The sequence below is a fragment of the Vidua chalybeata genome, chromosome 6 (assembly GCF_026979565.1).
Source record: "Vidua chalybeata isolate OUT-0048 chromosome 6, bVidCha1 merged haplotype, whole genome shotgun sequence".
Classification (NCBI taxonomy): domain Eukaryota; kingdom Metazoa; phylum Chordata; class Aves; order Passeriformes; family Viduidae; genus Vidua; species Vidua chalybeata.
In genome coordinates, this window is record NC_071535.1 from 984,920 (window position 1) to 994,891 (window position 9,972).

A 9,972-nucleotide genomic window follows, 5' to 3' on the forward strand; every position below is an offset into this window, starting at 1 on the left:
ACAGCCCCACGGATGGGATTGGCTTTGCTCGAGGCAGGATTAATCCACACAGTCTTTCCTACCATCCTGCACCTGTGTGCACCACAGGGCCTCCCCATAGTTCTCCCGAGACCCCGGACTGCAGGGTTTGTCCCACTCGGCCTTGATGGCAGCTGATGTTTCATGGATGCAGTCATGGATTACCCGGGATACAGTGACCCCTTGGTCTCGTGCCCCCGTAGAGGTGGCACCTCTTCCCCAATGACCTGAGGCCCCACCAAGCTGGAAGTAACTCTCCCTTGTTTGCAGTGCAGATCTCCCCATGACACTTCACTCTTGCAGCCTGATCCAGCTGTTTGTTGCTGTGATGCTCCTCACTAGCCCAACTCTCAGGCACAGGATGGACGTTCACTGTCAGCCCCTCTGCCTGGCCAGGGATGTTCTGTGCTGCCAACTGCCCTTTTCCCACCTTTCCAGCCACTCCCACAGAGCACCATCCACCAGCCAGTGCACAGGGAGAGTGTTGGCTGTGGCAAGCACATTTCTCTCTCTCTCAGGATTTTTTATTGAGGTGCACAGAGAGAAATGAAAGAGAAAAACAAGGAGCAGAAATAGAAATTGTTTTCTCTTTCATTTCTCTCTGTGCACCTCAATAAAAAATCCTGAGAGAGAGAGAAATGTGCTTGCCACAGTTGGCCACCTCCCTTGCTCAGGGATGTCCAGAGCCAGCTGGAGGCTTTCAGCTCTGCAGCCTGACTGGATCCACCTTGTCCTTCAGCAGCTTCCATGAGTCCCCATGGAGGGTCCCATACAGCTGCTCCCCATTTCCTGCTGGGGGCATCAGTGAGGAGAGTGTGTCACCTCCCACCCTCTGCTGGCTGGTTCTGTGCTGGGGCCTCCTCAGCACTGTCAGCTTGTCCTGCTTTGAGACAGCTTAAGGAGGTGGGCACTCTGAAATGAGCAACCCCTCCTTGATTCCAATCAATCCCTTTCTGCCAATAAGGAATGAGCTACGAGTGAAAAAAAAGAACAGTTTGTTAACAGAATGCAAACAGGCAGGGGAAAAACATGTGGATAGCAAAGTGCTAAATCTCATGAACTCTCCAGGAAAAAGAAGAGACCCAAAATGCTGGAAATACCCATTGTTATCAGGGATGGCCTCGGGCTTTCAGACAAAGGGACAAGCTGGTGTCAGATCCCTCTTGGGAAGCCTCATGGAGCAGTTCCAGCAGCAGACAAAGGCAGCTCACCCAGGGTCAGCCTCCTCCCCACAGCAGGGCAGGGCCAGGCACCAGGGCTGGGGACACTCAGGGTTGTCTCTCCCTGGCTGGTGCTGCCCACAGTGATCTGGAGTGGGGCTGCTCTGCTCCTGCTGGGATTTCTCAGCTGTGAACAAGCACTCACAGAATTCATCCTTAAGTTAGGCAGCTCAAACCCAATCACTGCCATCCCTCCAAGCTGAGGGAAAAAACAAAAATGAAAAGGGAACCCCAAAAGGGAAGGAAAAAGAACCTCTGCCTGAGCAAAGACCAAGCAACTGCGAAGCCAACACCACACAGACAAATCCCACAAAGTGCCTGGGTTGGGGGGATTTTACAAACCCCCAGGACAGCACCACACACACAGAGTGTCCCTGGCTGAGCTAGATCTGGAATACAGAAACACTAAGGATCACCCCAGGACACTTCACTGTATCCTTTCTGGCAGGGTGGGCAGGCCCTGGCACAGGTGCCCAGAGCAGCTGTGGCTGCCCCTGGATCCCTGGCAGTGCCCAAGGCCAGGCTGGACACTGGGGCTGGAGCAGCCTGGGACAGTGGGAGGTGTCCCTGCCATGGCAGGGCTGGCACTGGGTGGGATTTAAGTCCCTTCCAACCCAAACCATTCCATGGTTTGTGATGGAATGAACTGGAAAAGAAGCATCCCCAGATTTAAAGCAAGCCAAAAACTGCATCCAAGAACACAGAGCTGAGAGGGCTGTGACTGCAGTGTCTCTTCAGGACCAGATTTCTTTAACACGCCCTCCACAGTTCAAAATAATAACTGGTTCTACATTTACTGATAAATTTTGATTGCTTATTCCATTCTCCATCCAGGCCTTGTGTTCAGAATTTAGGAGTGAGGTAATGACTGCTTGGATGGTCTGTAAATACCTGGGCAGAGAGGTGATTCCACAGGTTTTAGAATTCTTCCCATGACTCTCTAATGAGATCAGGTGCCACAGGAAATTTATTTTGAAATATTCTAGGAAGAACTGTTGGGTTTTCACCTCAGCATGGAGTGTTGCTGAGGTCACACCTGGTCTGGGGTCAGTCTTTAAAATACTTTGGGAATAAAGAATTAAACTACTGTAAGTTTGGGGAGGTTGTGACCCACTGATGTAAGGGAAGTTCCCATTTGATCCTGGTAACAAAACCAGCTGCATTTGGAGCAGAGTGGATATAAGACTTTTGGAACAACAATTACTATTAGTTGATTTATTTTTAATTCATCACGTTTAAGGTTACACTTGGTGTTCACTTCTTGCACTTAGAAGAGAAGAGAACGTGTGGGATGAGCCTCCTGGTCCAACTCACGGAATAACATTTCCCTTTCCCACAGGGACAGCACGGAGGCCCACGAAGCCCCAAGGAGAGCAGCTCCTCGCAGTGCCCTGGAGAGTGAGGAATATGTCAGGGACATCGTGGGGCTCCTGAACGCCAAAGATTTCCGGGAGCGCATCGGGGGCGTGCGGCAGCTGCTGCTGGACACGGAGAGCAGCCCAGGCCTGGTGCTGGCCAACATCGTCAGGGTAACGCTGGGGAGGGCTGGGATCCAAAGGGCTCAGGGCTGGGTCGATGCCTCAGCTTTGGCTTTTCTATTTTCCCATTCTGTGCTGCTTTCGTGTGTGGGTCTGGGCTCCATATTATGGGATGCTGAGCTCTCTGCACAGAGCAGGGAGACAAAACAATTCCTGCTCCAGCTGGGCACCAAGGACAAATGATCCAAAGCTCAGGCCCAGGAGCACAAACAGCGTGGGCTGGAGAGAGAAAAACAAGCAGGATGGGAGTGCCTGGGCTAAAGCTGGGATGGGACAATGAACTGCAAGGTGCAAATGGAGCAGAGCTGATCCCAGTGAGAGCCCCCGGGAGCGCTCGTGCATTTTGGGACCATTTTGGTTCCTCTTGGCTGCAGCCCTGGCTGGGCTCTGGTGCTGCCCAAGGTGGATCCATGGAGGAGATCCTTGGAATAAATCCCTGCTTTATTCTGTGACTCCATCCAGCCTCTGCTCCAGGGCAGCCTTCTCAAGGCATCAGGATCACCAAGTTTTCTGAGAAAAGTCTTGGATCCTCCTTGGAATAAGGATGATTGACAGAGAGCATTGAGGAGCAGGGGGGTCTACGTGAGTCACTAAGGGAGGAAAGCAAGGGAACAGGAGGAAAAATGTGGAATTTTTCACTCAGGCCACTTTTGAACCACTGCCCTGAGAAGCTGTGTCTGTCCCATCCCTGGAAGTGTCCCAGGCCAGGTTGGATGAGGCTTGGAGCACCCTGGGATAGTGGAAAGTGTCCCTGATGATGGCAGGGGGTGGAATGGGATGGGCTTTAACACCTCTTCCTGTGGAAACCAGTCTGTGATTCCATGATTTCTGGAGTCCTTGTGCTGTTTTTCACACCGCTCTTGGGTAAATATCAAAATAGGGAATAGTTGTGAAAAAAGCAGAAAGGATTAATGAAGAACTGTAAAACTGTCTCTGAAGTAGAGTTGCAAGTTTTTGTGTGGGAGAAGGTGAGGAAAGTATTATGCTAAATTTATTGTGCTAAAGCTCAGGATGAGGATCCTGTCCGGTAGGAAAGGAGGTTCTGTAGGAGAAAGAAACATCCAGCAGCTGTAAATTAAAGACAGATACAATGAAAGGAAACCCAAGCTTGTCCTCCAGCAGTGCCACATCTTTGTGTGGAATGATGGAATTCTGCTGTGGAACCTCTTGGTATCCAATCTGTGAATGGGTTTGAAACCTCTCAGACATTCCCCTTGCTGAACAGATCCATGTTTCCCTCAAAATACTGGCTCATAGGAGATCTGGGTCACAGTGAGAGTTACTGTGCCTGGAGTCCATTGCACTGCAGGGCTTCAGATCAGACTAATGCACGGGGTTAAAATAGCAAATCTGCCTTGACTTGATCAAAAAATCATCCCAGGTATTTGCATATCCCAAAATCCCAGAATCTCAGAGTGGTTTGGCTCAGAAGGGACCTCACAGAATGTGAAAAACGCCAGTCACTGGTTTTTAGAATTTTTAAAAGTTTAATAATAATAAAACGGTTATTAAAATAGTAATACAGTTAGAGTAATAAAAATTTAGAGTTAGGACAATTACAAGACAATAAAAGGGAAAGAATTCTGGACGTCAGGATGTTTTTGGGCACTGAGCTGCCAAAAAACATGTTTTGTTAACAACGGAATAACCCCTAAAAGCAGCAGCCTGTTGCATATTCACACATCTCATACATGATGCATAAATTCCTTGGAAATTAAGAATTTTTCTGGTTTTTGTCAACTTCTTCCCCTTAATCCTGGTGGTTCCATAAAGACAGAGAGAAGGTGGAAGAATGTTTGTCTTTTCTGATAAGGAGGCTGTAACTCTTTATGTGCCCTGTGGCTGTTATCTCTGTGTGAGGAGTTTCTTGATTATCCCATCTCTTTCTTGAGTTAGTTAAGAAGTATCTTACATTGCAGAGTTTCTATTTTAACATTGTGTTATAACCTAAAAATATATTTAACACACTACTCAAGAGAATTAATACAGCATAACTTCCTAACATTACACATATAATATTCATTGTAATCTTTGCAAAAAGCCAATAATAAAATACGTATTTTTCACACGGAACATCTATTTCCAGCCCCTGGAGATAGCAGAGCCATCATTTGCCAAGGTGGACAATTAGAGGGTAGCAATAAAGCAGGTGATGAGCTTTATTGATTCCAGTTCCCTGAGTGCTGCCTGCATGCTTTTCCAGATCTTTGATGCTTTCAAGCCTCGCCTACACGACTCCAACAGCAAAGTGAACCAGGTGGCTTTGGAGGCCATGCACAAGATGATTCCACTGCTCAAAGACAATTTATCACCTGTGATCAACATGTTAATTCCTGCCATAGTGGACAACAACCTCAACTCCAAAAATCCAGGGATTTATGCAGCTGCCACAAACGTTATCCAGGCTCTATGTCAACACTTAGGCAAGCAATTTATTTTCTGTTAATTTGAAACTGTTTTAATTGTGGTGATTAAGTTGTAAATTGAAAGTGTTACTCTTTCCAAGAGTTTCACAACATTGCTACACTGTGTAAAAATATTTTGGTTTATTCTCATCACACAAGTCACCTTGATACTGCTCAGTAGTGCTTTGGTTATTTTTCCATAGCATTTTCTTATTTACCTGTTCCCATATTGTGTTTATTTCCAGAAAACTTCATTTCCACTTAAGAATTTAATGTGTTTTGCTCTTTGCCTTTAGACACCTCCTTGCTCCTGCAGCCATTCTGCACAAAAGCCCAGTTCCTGAGTGGGAAAGCAAAGCAGGACCTGACAGAAAAGCTGGCTGGTAAAGTGCTCTTTTCCTTTGCTTGTTTGGTTGGTTGGGTTCCCTTAATTAGGGAAATTAATTGCAAGGTGGAGGTGGGTCTGTACCTTCCCTTCTGCCTCAGGAGGTTGTGCAGCAGTTGTCACATTTCATCTCTTTAATGGAAATTGGAGTATTGCTGACAAAACAAAGGATTAGCATTAGGGTTATATAGTCAGGTGGAAGATCTATAACAACCTGGAATTTATAAATATTTATAAATATATTAAGGATTTCATTTAAATTTAAATACCTCATCTATTTAAATAGGATTAACATTTGTAAATACCTTAAGCATATAATAATTTCAGCATGGCATTGTATTCCCTCATGCTCTTTCCAGGAATCCCAGACTGGTTTGAGTTGGAAGGACCTCAAATCCCACCCATCCCACCCCTGGATGGACAGGGACACTCCCACTGTCCCAGGCTGCTCCAGCCCCAGTGTCCAACCTGGCCTTGGGCACTGCCAGGGATCCAGGGGCAGCCCCAGCTGCTCTGGCAATTCCATCCCCACCCTCCCAGGCAGGAATTCCTTGAGAAAAGCTGAATTTCCATGCTTTAAATGAACAAGGAATGTCTTTATGGGAAATGTGCTTGAACCAAACATTTCCTTGGCTCACTTTCAGAGTGGTCCTGTGTGAAATGGAACTCAGTAACACAATGGACAGGCTGTTCCTGAAATATCCCTAAATTTGTGCTTTCTGAGGGTGTTAAACAGCCTTTAAACAGTCCTCTCTTGCTGGGATTTTTGGAGTGGTTTGTGTTATATATCAGAAGAGGCTGTTCTGGCAGAGAGGGAAACATTTGCTAATGAAACACTGAATTCATTATTGAGGAAAATATTTAATCCTATGAACATATATATTTATTTTCATACATATTTTATATATATTTGTGCAGGGCCAGGAGTTGGACTCATAATCCTTGTGAGTCCCTTCCAGCTCAGGATATTCCATCATTCTATGATTCTATATTTACAGTATAAGGCTGCTTTTTTCTTAAATATCTACTGCTTCTTTGTGAGGTAGAGGGGAAACTGGAAATACCAGACATTACACGGTGAGAAATAAAGGTCTTTATGAGAATCCTAATTGAAAAAAAGCCAACCTAAAATCCCCTTTATTTCTTTTTTTTTTTTTTTTAGCTTAATGGAAAAGTGTAATTATCAGCAGCACTGGTGCTACTGTGTAAACTCCTAGGACAGGATAAAAGGAGTGGTTGTGGGAAAATCTGGAATTTTTAATAGGAGCTGATGATGTTGCAACAGCAAACTCTTGTGTACAGCAGCAGTTTGAGGAGATGATTTAAGTGCTTTTAAACCCCTCTCGAAGGCGGGGATCACATGAAAATTTTAATTTAAATGAATATTTTATCCTGACCCCTGCTTGCTGCCTTGCAGAGCAGGTGCTGGAGCTGTACCCCTATCAAAGCTGGGGGTCCCATCGAAATTGCAATTTAAATGAATATTTTATTGCAGAGTGGGTGCTGGAGCTGTACCCCTCTCAAAGGCGGGCATCCCATCGAAATTGTCATTTAAATGAATATTTTATTGCAGAGCTGGTGCTGGAGCTGTACCCCTCTCAAAGGCGGGCAATTGCAATTTAAATGAATATTTTATTGCAGAGTGGGTGCAGGAGCTGTACCCCTCTCAAAGGCAGGCTCCCATCGAAACTGTAATTTAAATGAACATTTTACTGGAGAGTGGGTGCTGGAGCTGTACCCCTCTCAAAGGTGGGCTCCCATTGAAATTGTAATTTAAATGCACATTTTACTCATTTTACTGGAGAGCGGGTGCCGGAGCTGTGCCCCTCTCAAAGATGGGCATCCCATTGAAACTGTAATTTAAATGAATATTTTCTCCTGACAAAGCTGGTGCAGGAGCTGTACCCCTCTCAAAGGCGGGCATCCCATCGAAATTGCAATTTAAATGAATATTTTATTGCAGAGCTGGTGCTGGAGCTGTACCTCTCTCAAAGCTGGGCTCCTATCAAAATTGTAATTTAAATGAATATTTTATTGCAGAGTGGGTGCTGGAGCTGTACCCCTCTCAAAGCTGGGGATCCCATCAAAATTGTCATTTAAATGAATATTTTATTGCAGAGCGGGTGCAGGAGCTGTGCCCCTCTCAAAGGCGGGCTCCCATCGAAACTGTAATTTAAATGAACATTTTACTGGAGAGTGGGTGCTGGAGCTGTGCCCCTCTCAAATGCGGGCTCCCATCAAAACTGTAATTTAAATGAATATTTTATTGCAGAGTGGGTGCTGGAGCTGTGCCCCTCTCAAATGCGGGCTCCCATCGAAACTGTCATTTAAATGAACATTGTACAGGAGAGCGGGTGCCGGAGCTGTGCCCCTCTCAAAGGCGGGCTCCCATCGAAACTGTAATTTAAATGAATGTTTTCTTGCAGAGCTGGTGCCGGAGCTGTACCCTCGGAAGCCCTGTGCCGTGGAGCAGAAGGTGCTGCCCGTGCTGTGGCACCTGCTGGGCAGCTCGGCCAGCGGCGGCTCCGTGCCCGGCCCCCGCGCCGCCGCGGCCGCCTTGGCCCAGGCCCTGTGGGCACAGATGGGCCCCGGCCTGCTCGCCCACGCCGCGGCCCAGCCCCCGCACATCAGGAAGAGCCTGGAGGAGCTTTTGGAGACGGGAACGTAAAACTGTGAAATCGCCGTCCCCGCAGGTGAAGCTCAGCGCCCGCTGAGCCGGGCACACGGACGGTGCTGCCGGGAACAGCCCCTGGGCTGGCTGCGGTGCCTGAGGGAGCCGGGCTGGGCCGGGCTGCACCGGGAGAGACCCGGGAGCCAGCCTGGGAGAGCCTGGGGAGCTGAACTGGGCCGTGCTGGGAGAGCCTGGGGAGCTGAACTGGGCTGTGCTGGGCCAGACTGGGGAGCTGAACTGGGCTGTGCTGGGCCAGACTGAGAGCCTGAACTGGGCTGTGCTGGGCCAGACTGAGAGCCTGAACTGGGCTGTGCTGGGCCAGACTGAGAGCCTGAACTGGGCTGTGCTGGGCTGGACTGGGGAGCTGAACTGGGCTGTACTGGGCTGGCCTGAGGGCCTGAACTGGGCTATACTGGGCCAGCCTGGGGAGCTGAACTGGGCTGTGCTGGGCCGGACTGGGGAGCTGAACTGGGCTGTACTGGGCTGGACTGAGAGCCTGAACTGGGCTGTACTGGGCCAGACTGGGGAGCTGAACTGGGCTGTACTGGGCCGGACTGGGGAGCTGAACTGGGCTGTGCTGGGAGAGCCTGGAGAGCTGAACTGGGCTGTGCTGGGCCAGACTGGGGAGCTGGACTGGGCTGTACTGGGCCAGACTGAGAGCCTGAACTGGGCTATACTGGGCCAGCCTGGGGAGCTGAACTGGGCTGTGCTGGGCTGGACTGGGGAGCTGAACTGGGCTGTGCTGGGCCAGCCTGCAGGACTGAACTGGGCTGAACTGGGCCGGCCTGGGGAGCTGAACTGGGCTGAACTGGGCCACTGTGCGGGGCTGAACTGGGCCGTGCTGGGAGAGCTGTGCTGGGCACTGTGGGGCTGGCTCCCCTCACTGTCACCAGCATGGCCACGGAGGAGCCGCTCCAGCCCATCTGTGCTTCCCTCCAGAGGCTCCAGCCCAGGACCTGTCCCTGGATTGCCCACGAAGAACCACGGTCACATCAGCACTGCGCTTTACGTGGAGAAGTGGAAGAGAATCCTGGGCACAGTGATGCAGTGCTGTTTGTGAAAAACATGTATTTTTGTAGCCCCACAGGCAGTGGTGCAGTATTTGTTGTCTCAGGGCTGGGCAGTGGGGGGAATGAACCCCAACCCTTTTCTTTCCCCAGCTGTGGGCTCTGGACACATTGGACATGGGACACAATGAGATATATAAATAAAGGGATTTATTTCTGTACAGGGATGTATTTATACAAAGGGGTGGGGGGGAAGGGGCTTGAGAGGTGCTCTGCTCCAAGGAACCTGGTGACAGCAGCTGAACGTGAGCCCAGGTGTGCCAAGGTGGGCAACAGGCCAAAGGCACCTGGCCTGGAGCAGGAATAGTGCGGCAGCAGGGCCAGGGCAGTGGCTGTCCCCCTGTGCTGGCACTGCTGAGGCACCTCCAATCCTGGGATTGCCTCTGGGCCCCTCACTTTAAAAGGGACACAAAGCGTGTCCAGGGCAGGGAACGGAGCTGGGAAGGGGCTGGAGAATTCCTGAGGGAGCTGGGAAGGGAGCTGGAGAATTCCTGAGGGAGCTGGGAAGGGGCTGGAGAATTCCTGAGGGAGCTGGGAAGGGGCTGAGCCTGGAGCAAAGGAGGCTCAGGGGGGACCTTGTGGCTCTGCACAGCTCCTGCCAGGAGGGGACAGCCGGGGGGGTCGGGCTCTGCTCCAGGGAACAGGGACAGGAGGAGAGGGAACGGCCT

The 9,972-nt window shown here is 49.5% G+C and overlaps 1 protein-coding gene across 2 annotated transcripts in view; it reads left to right on the plus strand.

The window, feature by feature from the left end:
* Positions 1-9,465, plus strand: part of TOGARAM1 (TOG array regulator of axonemal microtubules 1) — a 34,661-nt gene extending 25,196 nt beyond the window's left edge. For both annotated transcript variants that reach the window (XM_053945181.1, XM_053945182.1), the window contains exons 18-22: positions 2,578-2,767; positions 4,980-5,199; positions 5,478-5,564; positions 7,993-8,259; positions 9,177-9,465. In XM_053945181.1, the coding sequence (XP_053801156.1) occupies positions 2,578-2,767; positions 4,980-5,199; positions 5,478-5,564; positions 7,993-8,234 (739 nt within the window). In that variant the 3' untranslated portion in view covers positions 8,235-8,259; positions 9,177-9,465. The remainder of the gene's footprint in view (positions 1-2,577; positions 2,768-4,979; positions 5,200-5,477; positions 5,565-7,992; positions 8,260-9,176) is intronic.
* Positions 9,466-9,972: the final 507 nt, after the last annotated feature.